The sequence below is a fragment of the Hippoglossus stenolepis genome, chromosome 14 (genome assembly GCF_022539355.2).
Source record: "Hippoglossus stenolepis isolate QCI-W04-F060 chromosome 14, HSTE1.2, whole genome shotgun sequence".
NCBI lineage: Eukaryota > Metazoa > Chordata > Actinopteri > Pleuronectiformes > Pleuronectidae > Hippoglossus > Hippoglossus stenolepis.
The window spans coordinates 23415242-23434718 of NC_061496.1; the positions used below are offsets into that span (position 1 = coordinate 23415242).

At 39.8% G+C, this 19477-nt stretch overlaps 1 protein-coding gene across 2 annotated transcripts in view; it reads right to left on the reverse strand.

Moving 5' to 3' along the window:
* rab6ba (RAB6B, member RAS oncogene family a) overlaps nucleotides 1–19477 on the reverse strand; it is a 49577-nt gene that overhangs the window by 18751 nt on the left and 11349 nt on the right. For both annotated transcript variants that reach the window (XM_035177513.2, XM_035177514.2), the window contains exons 2-3: nucleotides 7580–7638; nucleotides 72–125 (exon numbers count right to left, since the gene is read on the reverse strand). In XM_035177513.2, coding sequence (XP_035033404.1) covers nucleotides 72–125; nucleotides 7580–7638 — 113 coding nt within the window. The remainder of the gene's footprint in view (nucleotides 1–71; nucleotides 126–7579; nucleotides 7639–19477) is intronic.

Consider the following 19477-nt stretch of genomic DNA (forward strand, 5'->3'; position numbering starts at 1 on the left):
TGTGCTTGAGTTATTGCAGTGATGACACACACACATTATTTGTCATGAGGTGGTACAGCTGAGGTTCTTACCGTTCGATCTTCCAAGTACATGGTTTTCGATAGGAAGTCAATTCCAATTGTGGCCTGGTTTAGAGAGAGAAGATAATAATGGATCAGTATCACTGTAAACACCACGTGAGGCAAACAATTATATACAAGGTAAACAAATATTAGAAAGTAATGATAGAAATGTTAAAGAGGACAGGTTACTGTAAGATCAGGCTACAGTTCATTGCCATCTCTTATGTGTGGGGGTAATAAATATCATAAAATGAATGCAACACAATGGAACCCAGCGCAACAACATTAGTGAAGCCTAATGTGAACTGTTGATTGAACTCTGTGCTTATACATGTTGAACTAGAAAGAGTGTGTGGGTGTATTATTTGATCACAAATAATACAGGAAAATACACATCAATCATGGAAAGATCTAATATATCAAAGAGCAATAATACACAAGACTAAAGACCTATATTGTTTAAATATGTAGTTGTAGTTGTGTGTTTGGTTGGCTTTTTACACTGAAATCATTTGCTTAAAATCATGGCTTGTACCGTTCCACATTATCTGTTTATTATATGATCATTTCCTTATTGTGTCACAAGGCAGACAGCAATGTGTTCCGTCTTTTAAGGATGTTTACTTTCTGCTGACAAGTCCACAGCTTTTACTGCCATGATATCAGAAGAAGTTGGAATGGGAGACTTTCAATGACAGCTGGCTAAGGCAGATGTGGTTTGTGACCCTTTCATGTGGTCATGTGGTGCATTCAGATATTTGGTGTGTGTGTGTGTGTGTGTGTGTGTGTGTGTGTGTGTGTGTGTGTGTGTGTGTGTGTGTGTGTGTGTGTGTGTGTGTGTGTAGGAGGATGACACAGCTTGTGTAGGAGTGACCTGGGCTTGTGCTCCACTCCCCAGCTGTATAATTACACCTATGTGACCCCTGCTTGCAGACTCCAGCACTACCCAGCTGGATCCCACACTGATAGGTCTGCCGGGCTGACAGGTTACGACCTGTCTGTAGACTACAGGCCTCCCATTACCACTCATTCTAAAACCTTTCAGAGAATTACTTGTACCGAGACACATTTTATATGTTTGCACCAGTTTTTTCTTTTGCAAAATGGTGTACGTGTTTTTTTGTCTATATTAAGCAGTCCAGCAGGGTGTCCACTGCCCACAGAGCTGGGCATCAGCAACTTGATCACGCACTCGTTTCCTTGGCGATGACAGCTTCCACAGTGGACTGACATAGAAAGGTCTGGCATGAAGACAGGATGTCATTTATACTCTTCCATTCCACTCAGTCAGATCAAGCATAGAGGAGCTGTAAATACATGCTCAAATAAATCACATTATAGTGCTGCACATGAGATTATAGTATTAGAAATAAAAATGTACTTTGCACTTGTATCAGCCTGAAAACGGACAGGTAGATTAAGTGAGGTTCTAAAGTAAATCCGAGAAGTTGTTCTGGCTGAATTTGCTGTAAAAGTATTTAACTTGGCTGACTTTACTGGAAAAAAAAGAAAATCACTGTGTGCTTAAAATTGACACACAACAAGAGCCCATAAAATAACGGTAACATTAAACAAATGTGTGTCAGCTGAGAAAGCATTAAAACCAGCTGATTTACAGTTGGATTATTGATACAAAATCATGAAAGACGTTAAAAGCATAGAGATGTTGCAGGAGACTAAGCTTGGGGCGGACGTGCTGTGGGCTCTCGCTCTCTTTCTCTCTCGCCACAGTTTTAAATATAGAATCCTGCACAGACAGCTATACATGAACAAATTAGATCAGCAGAAATTATTAATGTTTCTTTTCAATTTTTAACCAGCACACATCGTCAAAGGACAGACTGTGACTCTCATTCTTCCAGTGACAAGGGCAAAGAAAGCTTTGAGACATATTTGAGGGTTTTTTACTGATTTTACATTTCAAATGTATTTTAACTTGAATGTAGCTGTTTTGAGGTGTTTATTCATGTATAAAGTTATCATTAAATAAGTTGTTTTTTTAATTTCTAATGTGTGAAGACATCAGTTTTACACTCAAAACGACACTGAAGCTATCAGGAAAACATGCAGAAAACCCCCCACAATAACCATGTCAAGGTAATTATAATGTACATTAAGAAGGGAACAATGTCAGATGAGCAAAACTAGTATCATCAACCACCCATTTTAACCAACCAACTGGATTTAAAAATAGTTATTTGTATTAGTTCATTCATATGGGAACACATCGATTTACCAGTTACAACCTACAGTACGTGTAAATACATACAATGAGGCCAAAAACAAAGTAAGATAATTAGAGACAGTATTTGGGAGGCTGCTTGTGAGAAGTAACACTATTACTGGGATTCACAGATGGTAAGGTATGTCGAGGAAAACTCTTGATATGGCCCCAGAAGTTACATTTAACAAACACATCATGTTTATTAACCTTTAGACTTTAAATATATTTTACTATTACCCCATGAGCCCAAACAAACAATATTAACCAGGCAATTCAGAAATGATGTTGTGGAATGATTTAAGAAAAAGGTTTAAGCTGCTGATGCTCCACTGTGTTCACCAGCTAGTGACTAACTGTCAGTCTGCCATCAGGTATTGGGAAGGTAGCAGACAGTGGGTTTTTAGAGCTACTCCAGTATAAACGTATTATAACAGTGGGACGGCTGGGTGATGAATCTCTGTGGGTTTGTCGCCACGAGCAACTTCTTGATCCTTTGGCAGATGTGTTTGTCCGAAAGAACAAACTATGAATTACAATCAAGCTAGCGTAGCTCAAGGAGGAATCTTCTAGGAAAAAAAATGAATCCGCCTTTCTAGGCTAACAGCTGCTAATCTTCAATGTGCTAGTAGTGCACAATACTGTTTTAACACATTCCTTCAATAACCACCATTACAATTTTGCAACTTTTGTAACAGTAGCCCTTCGATCAGTTTTGACCAGAGGGGGTCGGCTCCATTGCCCTTTTGATTACGTGTGAGTTCAGTGTTTACACTGACTCAAGTCACCAACCTCACAAGATTTCCTATTTCAGTAATGGAAACCCGATGAGATCATAAAACATAACGCAGGATAATTCATGGAGCACACGCAAAATGTTCATCTTGATATCAAATGTAACTTAAATAATGAACACATGCCTTTATCTTGTAATGTTTTTGACTATTTTTCCATTGGGGTATTTCAGCTTTCATGTAAGTAGTGAGCAGGAATATTTCTTCCACCACCACTGCTCCCACTAGGACTTTCAAGGTCCTCCATCTGGCAGGGACGCCGTTAAACCAACAGACCTTGAGGCACAGCGAGCATACTGGCGTTTGCTCACAGTTTGTGAACACACCAAATCTGATTAATTTGAAGTCAATCGCCAGCGCAACAAGAAATAGATCAGAGTATGATCACGCCTCCTCCCTCAGACAGCCGGCAGTTATAGAACGCTGGATTTGTAACCAATGTAATGGGGAGTGTCAGTGCATTCATAATTAGTCTATTTAACTCACATTATTCGTCTCACAAAGCAGTATGGGTAGATTTATTTACCCTAATACAACAATCATTCACGATTAAACTAATTTCCAACCCTTGTGCAGATTGGGTCACTGAAACAATTAAAGGGGACATATCATGAAAATTCCACTTTGTTAGTGCTTCTACACGTTAATTTGGGTATCTGGCATGTCTACCAACCCCAAAACTCTGGGAAAAAAACACTCGCGCGTTTTGATATTGCGAGTGATATTTCATATATTTGGTAAATCACATTCACCAGTAGCTAAACTAAATATCTGAGTCTTTTGGTAGAGCAGACAGATGCAGTCACAGCCTGGTGGCCAGGCCTGACTGACAGCCCCACCACAGCTGACAGAAGCACTCAGCCTCTGGAGGCCTCTGATCCCTTTAGCATGTGCTGCCAGGCAGAGAGGCCGCCTGCCTGTGTCTCCTTCGGCTGGGTGGCTGCTTGATGGGAGTCTGCTGCTTTAGTGGCAGCAAACCAGGCTGGCCTCGCTCGCATCCTCCTGCTGACTAAAGCCACCAGCAGGCTCCCCTTCATCTTTCTGATGAACCTCTGCTTCTAAATACACTGCTTGTCTTCCTTCGCAGGAGTGAACTGCTCAGATCTGAAAGCTGGACTTAGATGAAAACAGAACAATATGATACGTAAGCCTGAACGACTTCATAAATCCTCTCAAAGACGCATTTCCCGTGAAGACTCACATTCATAACATCCTTCCACCCTCGCTGGGCAAATCCAGCCTCCCCCTCTGAGCAGCAGCGTTACCAGACAGACCGAGCTAATACACGCAGCATTTTAATTAATTCTCAAAGGTCTCAGGAGTTGAGCTAGAAAAAGACTGCAACGTCATTTGCAGCCCTACCTGTCACTGATAAGACCCAGAGAAGATGGGCACAGCAGGCACACACACACACACACACACACACACACACACACACACACACACACACACACACACACACACACACACACACACACACACACACACACACACACACACACACACACACACACACACACACACACACACACACACACAGGAGAGACTGCGCTCTGGCAAGAAAGTAGAGAATATGGCACCTATCAAAAAATCATGATCCACAAGGTGACTGTAAGTAGGGATTGAAGAGGCTATATTGTGGACTCGGAGTTAAATTGAGGCTTCAAATTATTTTGTTTTACCCACAAACAAAATAACCATCTGATTTTCATTTTACTCCCTGGCTGCTGTAATCATTTGAGGTACAGGCCATTACAATAGTGTGGGGCAGTGACTGACATTAAACAGCATATGTGGATATTATTCAATAAGCAGATGCTATCTTTCTGGCATCTGTCTGCCAAAGATGCTGCCTGCCCACTTATAATGGGAGGACAGGGCCTCACCACTATGAGGCCAGTGCAGACGGCCATTTGTCTGGTAAACCATGTTCCCGAAATGCTCCACAGAATGGCTGCACTTAGTGCTGTCTTTGATGGCTGCCAGATTTCACAGCTGTAATTTACCCAACTGCATTCAGGTTGGGAGTGAGAGCAGTGGCCTTGGAGCGAGACACACGAGATAGACAGGCAACAGCAGAAGGCCACGTTCACTCCAGCTAATGGTAGTTGCTAGTGTGCAATTTCTGAAAATGATGCAGGAAATGATCATGTCACATTTAGGTCTCATTTATAAATGTAGAAATATCGCGAATACTGGACTGAAATATAGCAGTGGTTTGTCTGACACTGTGGGCCCCCCCTCAGATAAAAGTAACTGTTGGCAATGTACACACATGGGGGCGTAGAGACAACTATCCCTGGATTATCAAGTTATCAGGAGCATCTTTTTAAAAAGTGTTGAATTAATCCACTGATTTATGACCATTTATCCACAATGGATATTGTCAATAATGATATTCTAGGAAAGGGTCAAATTGAACCTGAATTATGGTAATAGCTCTGTTTAGAATTGACTAAGTCATAGCCTGAAGAAAGAGTGTATGATTTTCTATGAAAATGTCCAGACTTGGGTATTTTAAGCATGATGCGTGGGTCACAGCCAGTTCTGTATCTGGAACCGTTAGTGAGCAGACCAAAACTACAATAACCTTGGCCTCATGCCTCGTCACTCTGCTTCCCACCTTCAACTCTCCCATGCCCCCTTGCGAAGTCTCAACTTACATGGGAAAAACCTCTGAAGAAGAGTAATGAATTCAAAACAATTCTCATTTCATAATTTGTTTCCAGAAATTGTTTAATGGAACTTGAAAAAAAGGAGACACCTCTTCACTCTATTAGCTGCCAAACATTTAGTAAACAAGAGTCCACGAATTTCCATATCCACCAGTTAGATTCTGATAGGTCAAGATATTGAGTGAACAGCCGACCCTGCCCAAATATGAAGCTGTTCAACAGCAACTTGTGAGGGTGATACGTAGAAAAAACATAATGGAGATTCAAGAATATTAGTCAATGTGAGATGTGTGGCTCTGTACTCTTACATGACTTATGAATATAGGGACATAAGACGAAGGAGCAGCAACTGTGAAGCACTGCACCACAGCGGTAACACAGAAAATTTAATCCACACACAATGTTCCTTCTAAATCTCATTACAACACAGCCCAGTACTTACTGTGTGAACACTGAACAAAGGAGACGTGTTGGCAGGATGTAGTGAGGCCAATGAAAATAGGTCTTTGTAGAAACACTGTTAATATAATAAGAACTAACTGAATAAAAGCTGAATCATATTTCTAACAACGTCCATCAAGTTCAATAAGGTCTTAAAAAGAAAACTTAAACTGAGAGTTATTAAATGCAAACATGAATGTTGATGCAGTATTCAATTCAAACACTTTGATGTGATATTTGTTTTAAAATATTACAAGGATGAATTTGTTGTATCAGCTGTTTTTAAATCCAGTTAAGGACTTTGTGCATTTAAAGATTTTCTAGATAGTTGACTAGTGATTGACTAAAATTGCCCCATTAAACTGAGGAGCCACGTTAGATGGTAAAGATTAGTAATTGCAAAAGTTATTGCAAAATCTTGTATCTTTTATTCAAATATTTGGTTGTAAATGTTTGATACTGCAGTAATCGTGGAGTGTGATTATAATGACACAGCTAATGTTGAGGTAATCTTGAGGGATGTTGTGTTATTTAAGATCTTGTGTATATATTGAATATGATGCAAATTGTACCACTGAATGATAAATAATTCTCAGAATCAAATGAAGTTGTATTTCTTACCTGAAGTTTAGCAAAACAAAAGTTAGGTTTGGTTCACCTCTTCTTGTTATGTGCTGTTGGGATTACAGTGTTTCCAAAGATAATCTTCTTACATTTTTTCCCAAATTACACAGGCTCATAACACTGTGCATATACACTCCCTGGATACAGAGCCCGGGTGAACTGAAAGACACACATTTACACACTCTACACAATATGAGAAGGAGGGTAGAATAGCTTTGTGAGATTTATTTTTTATTCATTTTTATTACTACAGAACTTTTTGCTTATAAAGCAATAATGCCACAGGTTATATTTAAGGGTCCTTTGCGTGTCTGCAGATGCTTGCAAAGAGCACTGCTGCAGCTGCATAAGCAATATTCTGTTTTTAGGATGATGAGTGCGATTCAGCTGCTTTGGAGTACCGGCTTAGAAACAGGGATCGCCTGAGGGCTCACTGTGCTCCTGATGTGGTTCAGTTCAGACGTGTCTGTTTTAATCTCCATGTTGCCTTTAACTGCCTTGTTTCTCACACACACACACACACACACACACACACACACACACACACACACACACACACACACACACACACACACACACACACACACACACACACAATGTTTGTTGTGCATTTATCTCCTTTATTATTATGAGCCTTATTTGTGTTGGTTGATTTATTTATTTTTATTTATTTTATGTATGAAAAATGAAAGGCATACAGTACACTGCAGTGTGTCATACTGGTCACTAGAAACTTCGCTATGTGCCTGCAGTAGCACTTACCTGATATGTGTTGTCAAAGCTGTCATACATGAACCGCGTGATCAGAGACGTCTTTCCAACTGCAAGACAGGAAAAAAGACAGAATGTAACAAATGAGAGACAAGAGGCCTTGTCTTCCTGCATGCAGACTCTCAATAGACGCACCAGCGGGATTGGTGGTTATAGTTTCTGCAACGGCTGTCACTGCTCCCCATGGAGCTCATTAGTGTGTATGGGGGTGACCAGGGGTCAGCAGTAGCATCAGCTTCAGATGTAATTACTGAGCTGCCGCTGGAGTAAACATTACGTTTCCCAAAACACTTTCATGTCCCATTTAACACATTATGTGCAGAGAATTCAGAGCGAAGATATAAAGAACAGCACAATTGAAAATGTGAGGGAAAACTTGACCTCTCCATTTGAAGGACTGTCATCTTAGAGTTGTCAACAGGCTTACTGACATTTATAGTTCATCCTACCTTTGTCAAAACAAGACGCTAGGCCAATAGACTGATTAATCAGGTTTAACTAAATGACGACAAAACCAATGATCTCATCTTCTTACTAGTGGTGTTGTGGTCTTACATGGAAATAAACAGTTTTGGTTAATTCACAAGGGATTTCTGTGTTTATGTTTCTAACCATGCTTTTCTCACTGTTCGAGGTGGATGAGGCTCCCCTAAACCTAACAGTGTTGAATGTTGAGCTAACAGGTGGAGCCAGGCATGCAATTGTTGACAAGATAGTACAAACATAAACCCGTTGCAGCCTGGTTTAATTAGTGACAAGAATCAACAGTCCATGCTCATATAGACACGTTTCCAGAAACAATTTAGAGTATTGTTTAGCCCCAACAATATTGATTACCATAACCAATGCCTATGCTTAAAAAAAAAACACTGAAAAATGTGTTACTGTTCAAACAATGTTGTTATAGCGGATACTTAATGAGAAGATAACAAGTAATTTACATGCGGAATGAGCTAAACTTAAAAAAGGACATGAAAGTGTTTACAGAAAAAGCATGCACCAACTAATGAGTTACAAAAGTGCAGTGTTACCCTGGAGAAAAGAAACAATTGTAGTTTTTGGTTCCTTCATTTTTGCTTTTGAACTGGTAGCTACAATTTTAGATCCTGTAAATGTATCAAGCCATTAGAGCTGATGCTTTTCTCTTTGGAAAAAATGATACTCAGATGCCAGGAATCATTATGGAGGCGTGTTATGCTATGTGACTGACAAATGACTGGAAAACAGCCACCTAATTTCATATCCATTCAATAATCAATTCATCATTTTAGAAGCATGAGCCATATTATACCAGAATTAATCACTTATAGAGAAGAAGACTGGTTAGACATGGTTGACTTGGTTGATAGATGTGTGAATGTTTTTCAGATGTATTTTTTGCCTAGTGATTTTATTAATGAGGGGGATTGAAGCAAAGCAAATGGGGAGGCCAGCAAGAATCAATCACATCCTCTTTTATATCCATTTAGCAGCAGTGCAGATGCTTGGCTGAGAGCTGGTCTCTTATATCCCTCTAACTGCAGTGGAGCACATCCAAAGTGCTACAGTCCAATCAGTCGACACTGGACAGACTCCGTATTTTGCTGACTGCCACATTTGATTTTATTGACGGTAGACTAATAGATCTAAACCTCAGTCCAACGTGCAGATCTTTTTGTGCTGCTGCCATTACAGGTTTGTTGTTTTTACATATCTGTGAAATTTTACTTCATTATTCATGTGAAAGAAATGTCGTGCTGTAGGAGCACTAAAGATCTGAGACTCACACAGTAAATATAATCCGTCTTAAATTCACAGTTCATCAATGGGCACCCAGTTGAAATTGTTTACATGGAGAGTTTTAATTAGGCAGAGTAATTTCATGTATCTGTGCCCTCACTTGGTTTCCATATCTGCGAGGCAGGATCTAATACACAGGCACTGATTATGCTAATAACCTCATGCTAATTTATCAATAAATCATCTAGCATACTTATCTCCAGAGGTGCCCTACTTTTTACTGGCATATTCAACGTTTTACTAATGTATTCACTGTCTATTTGTAATCAAAACTCCTTTATGACTTATAATACAAATTTTCTCGAAATAAAAGTAGGACTATGTACTTAAGTAGATACTAAGACTCTACGGTATGAAGTCGTGCATCTTCCGGTCCTGCAATAAACAAATTTGAACAACAATGAAAAACAAATCAATGGATTCAGTCAATAGAAACGCTATAGTGTTTTTACGATTAAACAGGTGCAGGAAGCTACATCTTTGACAAATATAATTTTCACTGTCTATTTTACTTTGAATTGCACACAAAGAAAATAGGCGGGACCCCAACTCCCAAGAGAGAGCAGCAGTGAGGCCACTCTAACATGGGCGCAGAAATAAAAAACTAAATGTTCTCTGTCACACACATGCCGCTCATGTATCCAGGGCAGCTTGGGTGTAAGGAATTGATTAAAAACTGTTTATCTGCTCTAATGTAAACTGCTAACATTAGCATGCCTGGATAACCTGTTAGCTACAGTGACCACACTTCTAAGGCATGTAAAGTGAGCAAGTCATTAGCCAACAATGTCACCAGGGCTCAAACTGAAGTTGAGCAAAGAGGTGCTGGGCTCCTATGAAAGCCTAATTGAGATATTTAGAGTGAACTCTAAAACACCGCAATTTTTTCTCATTTTGACTTTGATTTTCAGAACAATCAGGTTCCTATATTTGGAATCAGTGAGGACCCAAACGCAGATGCACACGAGGACTTGATGGCAGTCTTCAATATAACTTACGAATCGTGGCACATGGTACGCATTTTAGTAAGGTGATGAGAATCCACAAAACACTAAAGAAAAAGTGAGGTCCACAAACAAAACTTAAACAGTAACTAACAAGGAAAACATTGGAATTCAACGTAGGAAACTAACAAGAAGAACGGTAGTGTAAAAGACAGAGGTGTTAGTAATCAGGGCGGGGCATGTAAACAGTGAAGGCCTGCTGTCACTTCCTGATAGACTGAAAACTGTGGAGGGGAGAGTGTTTGCCATCACGGCCCCAAGGTTCTGGCATGAATTGCCTGAGGAAGTAAGGATGTCTGATACTGTCCTATTTTAAAGTTTTAAATTTGGAATAACTGGTGACCACGTCTTCAAACATAAAAGAACAACAGGAAAAAAACATAAAACGCCTCCATACTACTTCTGTGATGTTATCCAGTTGTCCGGAAGCTCAACATTCAAATTAGACTCAAAACCGCGTCATTTACATAATATTTTTAGCCTAAATGTCCATTGTTATCATCCTGCCTGGAGTGAATGTCGGGGCTTATGGACACTTGGATGACATCACAGAAACAGTATGGAGGCGTTTTATGTTTTTTTTTCCTGTTGTTCTTATACGTTTGAAGACGTGGTCACCAGTTACTTCAAATGTATTGGATTTGGCTGCAACGCTGTTTACCCCTGAAAAGTGTTTTGTGGACTTAAACACTTCACCCACTCACCTCCGTTAATCAAGTCGGCACGGCTGGACTACAAAAATTTATGGTAAATCATTAATTTAGAACAAAAACAGTGATTTAATTAGATGTTTTCGAATGGTATATGATTTGCAATACCCTACACTTCCATGTGGGCGAGTATGTGACACCGGAGAATAGAGCTCTGTGTGATTGGATCACTGTACGTTACTATGTGGGGTCCGACACCATCGCTTATCGCCAATAACTAAATTAACGTGTCAGTTTGTGTGAAGAGTGACAGAGACGAGCAGACACACACACAAACACACATTATTGCACAAAGCATCATTATAGTTTTTAACTAATTTACAGAGTTAATGTGAACTTTCTAGTAACATTTTATAAGATCTGCGGCGACAATTATTTCAGTTGTTAAATTAGCCATCACATAAAACCAGAAGCCTACTTTTGTCAACTACTCAAATCAACGACCCATTGTTATAGAAATGATCCCAGAGTGTAAAGCTACAGGGCTTAGCAGAGGGTCCACTGTGATAATATGTTAATTATTCAGGTCATTTATCAGGCAAAGTTGCAAAACGCCCCCTGGTTCAAGCGTCTCGAATGTGAAGTTTGCAGCTTTTATCTGTTATATTAGTGTTGATTATAAACACCTCCACATTTTGAATGGTTATAAATCCGAAGACATTGCCTTGTTAACTGTAATGAGCTTTTTTCACAAATTTTTGACACTTTTTAGAGAATAATCAATGAAAACCATCAATAGCTGCAGCCATGCATACTGAAACACAATATTGACTCTACGGTCTCAGGTCCAGTTTCTGTTTTTCACCCTGAATATGTGTCAGACTCAGAATGCCTTCACATCAGTAGTTATGGGAGAGCAGAACATTAGGATGGAGAGTCTGATCCAACATCCTCAGCGCTGACTCATCGTCCTCAACCACTAAAGAAACATGACACAGCATTCTCTGTGCTCTGTCACTGCTATAAGTTTCAAAACTCTGGGAGAAACACCACATCCTATTCTCGTTCTCCAACTCAGTAGTCTTTGGGAGAGTGCAGTATGAAGGGCAAGGTAAGGAAGGTGTACACAGACCAGTTTGGTTTTGCTCGGATGTATGTTCAGAACAGCATAATGACGTGCATTTAAGTACATGATTGAAATGTTATACCAAAGCACTTCAGGGAAACGAGACCTGTCCTTATCCATCCTTCAGTCTCCAAATCTTAAATGGCTGAACAGAGAGTGTAATTAAATTTGTGTCCGTATCCCCAGATATGACTCAGGTCTGTTTTTGTGAATTTAATTATTGGGGTGGAAGCAGGAAGCTTAGTTACATGGCTGCAATAATTTAGTGAATTTTCTGTAAGGCTAAAAAGAAGTGATTAACAAGGCAGATTTTTGATTACATTTCAGAATTAGCTCTGCATCTCTGAGCATTTCCTCCTCATAAGCTTTTCATCCTCTTTGCCGTTAACACTCAGCGCTATTTTAGGGATTATGATGGGATTCAAATGATTAGTAGTTTTAGTCAAACATAAAAGCAAAATCCAAAGCAGCGCTGGAGATATCACAGCAATAACCTCTTTTCATTCAAGTCCTATCGCAGGTGTGTTCTCGCAGAGCATTGGGTTTACAGAGAAAACTGCAGCTTATTAAATTTCTAAAGGAAGGGTAACATTGAACTTTAAGACGTTTAGCTATTATTTAAACTGCCTGGCTACAGGCCAATAATGAACTTTCAACAATTTTAATCACGTAATGAGAAACAAGTCATTTAATGAGATTGTTTGGATATGACTTATAGGTTCTGTATGAGGAGACTCAGTTAGGGCTAAATACAAATACAAAACAGGCCGGTAGAAACTCTGGTTTCTGTGTATTGGTGTGTACATGTACAAAAGAAATGATGACATCACAGCCCTCTTCGCGCATGTCCATTGTTGTTTGCACCAAAAAAACAATAAAAACAATGGAGGCTACCTGTATTTCCTAGTTGACGGGACAATACTCTCACAGAGCATGCTCACAATATTCCTCTCTGGTATTTGACAGATTATAGACTTTGTAGACTTGTTTGAGCTTTTGTAGTCATTTTTCTGTTCTTGTCTGGACGGAGATATTTCGTAAAAATAAAGGGCATGTGGTGGGAGATTTGTTTTTACTTGAAAAATATGTTTAAAATAATATCTGCAATATTGTAGACAAGTCCTTAATGTCAGAGCCCTGATAGTGTTTCATCAAACACTATCAGGTAATTTGCAAGCCTATATTTTAGTCTTTTGGAATTGTTGAAACATTTTGCTGTGATTTCACATCTCTACTGAAATGGCTGCGGTAATGCTAGAGTTATTCCGCACTGTTTCATAGCTGCAGTAGAGGTTATGAGAGGAATTCATGGTTACATAAGCCATGTACATCTTTAACTTCGTTGTGCCTCATACCGGTGTAGAAACAGACAGCACCATCTGATGGGACTATGTCTAATGTGAGCAATCCACCTTGACAGGCTTGACCTTTGAAGGGAAGGAGAGTTCAACATGGTTCGTAGCTCATTACCTGTAATGAACAAATCTACTTTTTAAATTTGTTGGAGTAAAAACTGCTCCACAAAAGAGCAATTTTTAATCTACGACTAGAGTCGTAGATGTTACAAATACATCTTTTAAATACATCGTATTGTTACTATACCCATTACGGACTGAGCTAGCCTTGAGAGTAGTCACATTATGAAGCTTAGAGCTCCACATACATTTCATCAATGAGCAAATGTCCCTTTGTGGTGTTACCACTCCTCTATTCAAGGGAGCCCTGACGACGTCATCAGAGTTACATCCTCAGATTTCACAGTTTCCTCCAGAGCCACAGAAGATGGTATGACTGTTTCACACACTGAGTAGTTGTCTGCAAGATGACTAAAATTACCTTTATAGATAAAATCTAAGTTTAAAGTCAAATTCTAAATAGATTCCAGGTTATCACATAACTAAGATTCATTTACTTTACTCTATTCTTCACTACACTGCTCACTACTCAAAACAGTCCATATTAGTAAGACCCTCAATGCACATGTCTCTACTAGAGGTTGACTTGGGCACCAATTTGCTGTCTGAACCCGTCCAAGACTAACTGAGCATGACCCTAACCCGACCATCTGTTTTTTTGTCTGCATCTGACGAAGGTGATGTTTTCCCGATAACAGGCATGTGCTATGTAACAAATTTAGTTGATAGCCTAACCAACATGACCGAACCCAACCCAAAATAATGTTTTATTTTAGGTTTGAAGCCGGCCCGATGTGTCCCGACAGGCTCGGGTCAGTTATCCACACTAGTATCTACAGAGCCAGAAATAAATATGCAATTACCAGTAGGGCTAGCGTTGATCATGTACTTCCACACTGAGTAACATCTCAATTATGTAGCCAACTTATGGACACCTCAATAAATAGTAACTAAGGATTATTGCTTCGTGGGTCTCCAATTACAGTCTGGGTTTAAATGAAGTCTCCACTCCATGCATGTGATGCTTCAAAGACTTTGTGGAGTGAGTTAACATCGTGGGGAGCCAATTAACGGAGAGAACTGAGCACCTGCTGCTGCACAACCTGCACCACCAGGACTCCGCTGAGCACAGTGAGCAGACACCTCATCAAGGCATCCTTTAAGAGCTCAAAATACAATTTTACAGCACATTAAAGGTCCTACACAGCTGGGCTCACATTAGGCTCTGGCTCCTCCTGCCATTTGCGAAGTATGCAACAATGAAATTAGTTAGTTAAGGAGTCTCTCATCTCGACACCTACACCAGTTCCGAAAAAACTAATGCGTAACAAATATGCTGGAATGAAAACAATACAAACCTATGAGACACCATAAGAACTGAAGATGATTGTATTTAACGGATGTGACAGAAACTATTCTCTTAAAATAAGAAATATTGCCACTCATTTAATGACAAAATCTATCATTGTCTATTTCAGCATTGGCAGAATATTAATATTGTGTATATGTGGGAAAATGTGTGTTAAACAACAGAGACTGAAATGCATTTGCAAGGTCTTAAAAGGTTGTTATGGCTCAAAACATGAATTCATAAATTATATTTAAAGATCCTAAAGATGTATCTATGGAAGAGAAAATGCATATACATAGTGCACCAAACATCCAAGTGCCACTTCTTGATGAGCTTTATAAAGCGTAATAATAAACACAATTGACTATCTCGCCCTGACTATGTGTACCAAGGACCCTTGTAAATACACTGCTGGTCACTTGGTGGCAGCCATCATGGAATACCCTTGAGGACTTGGCAGCCAATCAGAGCATGGCAGTGCATTCTGCATAGGCCCGGCTCCCACTCACAGAGAGATGGATAAAAATAAAACAGTGGGTTTAATGCCTTGCCTTTGCACGACACTCGGATGGGAGCTCAGCATGCTGGAGAGAGGCAGATATCTAATATTTATCAATGAATGGAGGAACAGAGGAAAATAAGTGGTTATTTATGTCTGTCCTTGCAGAGGAAGAAGAGCACAGAGATCTGGAGGAGATCGGAGGAGATACAGACCAGTGGGAGAGATATTGACTCTTGATTCTGTGTGCATAGTCATAGCAGCTGGCATAAAGAACACAACAGGAGAATGGCAAACAGCAGATGGCCTTTAAATCTCTCCTTCAGTCTAAGTTAACGAATTACATGCACTAACAAATCAAAAAGAAAGTGTCACCCTAAGAGCGCTGAAAAATCTTTTAGAGATAAAACTTGTATCAATCTTACTTTGATTAATTGTTTGCATTCATGATTGTTTCCTGATGTTGCACAATTAGTGACTAATCTGAATATTTTATCAATTCACCAAACATTGTGTTAAAAAAGAGATTCTAGTTGAGACAAATCTACCATGAGGTAATTCCCCCTATCTTCTGATGCTGGACATTAAGCAACTGGAGAATCTGATTGTCAGATGCCTTGTTACAGCTCTCATTTGAAAAAACTGTTGTGTAACAGGATGGACTGTTTCTTCCATAAGAGTACAAAGAGTCTAGTTCACAAGTGAGATGAGGATGGAGATAGACAGGAACATTAATGCAGCGTCAGCAGTAATGTACCAGACCATTGTGTTCAAGAGGGAGCTGAGCCGGAAGGCAAAGCTTTCGATTTACCAGTCAATCAACATTCCAACCCTCACCTATGGACATAAGCTCTGGGTAAATAATCAGAATACAGATACAAGACGCCAATGACCATCCTCCATAGATTGGCTGGGGTTAGCCTTTGAGATCTGGATAGAGCCACTGCTCATTCACGTCTAAAGGAGCCATAAGAGGTTGTTCGGGGCACACATCCCATCTGGCCGGAGAACACCTCAGAATCCCCAAGAGGAGCTGAAAAGCATTGCTGGATAGAGGGACGCCCTTGAATACCTTGCTTAGCCTGCTGCCCCTGTGACTCGACCTCAGATAAACAGAAGAAAAAGAGCTAACCAGCTATGTTTTTTCTTTCTAGTAAGTAAATCCTAACACCCTGCTTTGTGTTTAGTAAACTATCCAATTTACATAACATTGAAAGCTGTTGGAATGGTACAGCTTTGGAAATATGTGGAAGTACATATTTTAGTCGAGTAAGGCTAGCTGTTTCCTTCCAGTGTGTAAATTATACCATGCTAAGTATACTTTAAAAAGTAAGATCTGCATGATAAAACACTGCTTAACTTTTGAGTCTGCTGTTCTTGCACACTATTGATAAAAAATGCAATGCACAAAGGTACTAGAGGAGGTACTCATAAATTTGAAATGGTGGTTAGAGAGCATAGAAAAGACAAAAAACACCAAATGAAATCCTTAGATAAACATTTTGCTTTGATATGTCACAGTTTGAAATCTGATAGGCATTGTTTCCTGTTTGTATTAAACTGGTATTGCAGGTTGATTTCTTCTGGACTAACTGGCAGAACAGCAGATTATGGTTCTGTAAAACCAGGTTACATTTGGCTGATAAGGTCAACTTTTAAACAGCATATTTGCAATGTGTCAAGCAGAATGTGGGTAGTTACTCCTCATTAAGATCAGGCTAGTCCTCCAACACAAGTGTTTTCACCTGTTTTCATATCTAATTGGACCTCGCAGGACTGTGTGGGTGTAGACTGGGCTTGATTGACATCTCCCTACGCCTAGAACATAACTAGTGAGTGCAGAGGTTGTGGTGATTTTAGATGATTTCTAACCCTAACCCTCAACCATAGCTGAGATCCTTTCAGCCAATTGAAGACATCTGTGTGACTAACAGTTATATGTGCTGACATATACCATGTCAGTTATATTTAAGCTAAGACAAGATAAAATCACCTTTATTCATATCAATAACAGTCTAATCATGTAACTTCTTGAAAGCTAGCTGTGCAAATGTCGAGACATTGATTCTTCAAGGTTGAAGGCCATTACTGGTTGATCTGCCAAGACATTGGCAGTCAGGATCACAAGAGGATAAATCTTAGTGACTTTGGTAAATCCTTTAACTTTTCCTACAGTTTTACCAGCAAAGCTTTCACTAATCCTGACTTATAGCTCAGCATTTACAAAATGATTTGGTTTAAACGTACATTCAATGTACAATGTAGATTCATTGTTCCCTGAAGATGACTCCTAATGACTTTGGTCATTAGTGACTTTTCCACTAGCACCATTATAAATGGCTCGTGGTTTTCAGTGAAATGTCTCAACAACTGTTCCTCAAAATGGATTGTAATAACTTGGGTGAGTCCCTGACTTTTCCTTTACAACCATAACCATTTATCCCAATACCTGCAAAACTAATGACCCTCAGATCAGCCTCAGCTGTATTTTGCATTAATTGCGACAGATTCTGTCTGTTACTACCACGTAGCCTCATCAGAATCAGATAGCAACATAAATAGAAAAAAAAAAACATTTGCAGAGAGTTATTGTGATAGACTATTTTACCAATGAGTCTCATGGACGGTTGAGAAACTGGAAAATGAAATCTTACGAGGATGCGTCCATTTACCAATACCTCTGAATAATGGATGAACATGCTTTCAAACTCAACAAAGGCCCAGTTTCCCGTGCACACACAAAGCACTCAGGAAGCCATTTCAGCCCTCATGCAGTCTAATGAGGCATTTGACATTACTAAAAGCCACTGCCATACCCACACAAACACACAGTAAGGGCACAGTGACACCAACCAATGTGTGCCACCAGTTTTGAAATGCACAGTATGACCCTTGTGGTGTCTGTGATTGCCCTAGGAAAAGAGATAGAAGTCATATGTCTGCTGTTTGAGGCCAGAGGGCTCGAGAGCGACCAACTTGACGTTTTAATGTTTAAATTAGATTCCATTCTCACAAGGCAAAGGGCAGCTGGAGGCTCGAGAAATGAAAACAGCATCCTCTCAGACAAAAAAACAGGACACACGCTTTCATTTATTTCTTCTTCCAGACATACAGTATGTTGTAGTACTTCAGATATTATCAGATCTACTCATGTTCTTGTGTTTTCACTTAAAAGTTATGGAGTTAACAAAGTAAATCTTGTGAAACTGACTGTAAATGCACACGGCCTATGAGATAATCTCATGACTGGAATCACAAACAGGTGTTCGAAGTGTCCAGAAGAGACGGTTACACCAATCTCTCATCGTCCCCGGCCTCAGAGAACAAGCGCAGAAGCAGTTTTTAACACAGCAAATATAAAATATGTAGGTGTAACTATGTAGTATTACGTATAGAAATCGACATTTATAGCCTCACATCCACTTAATGTTGCTCATGTCGAATAATTCGGTAAATACTTTCCCCAATAGGTGCATTCACAAACTGTCGGGTTTTGCTGACTGCTTCGTTCAATTTGCAGAGGTTGACCTGACATGCTGCTTCAGGATCAGGGCAGAAACACATTACATGTTCAGTATCCTTGTACTGTGCTGTATTACCTTACCACATGTCCTCCCTTCTCTCTCCCCCGCCGACCTGCGCTCACATAACACATTAACAATAAACACCAACCGAAAATAAAGAAAAGTCCAACATTTTTCGCGCATGCAGTTCACCTGCTACACACAACTCGAGACATGATGTGACACGGACAGACAGGACATCTTGGTTAAAGTGACCGGAACGATCCAGATTCTTGATCCAACATCATCGATTAATAACTAAATAAATGTGATCGTCAGTTTGTGTGAAGAGCGACAGAGACGAGCAGACACACACCCCTGAAGAGAGGAGAAGGGTTCTTCCCCTGATTATGTCGCAACGCAGTGTTTTAACTTCATTGTTGCAGAAGAAGCGACAAGATTTAACATTGGATGGGACAACACATTACAATAACGCTTCTCTTGCTGTATGTGTGAAAGGCAAATTCCAGAGAAAGTCCCGACCTCATTGTCCAGAGATTTT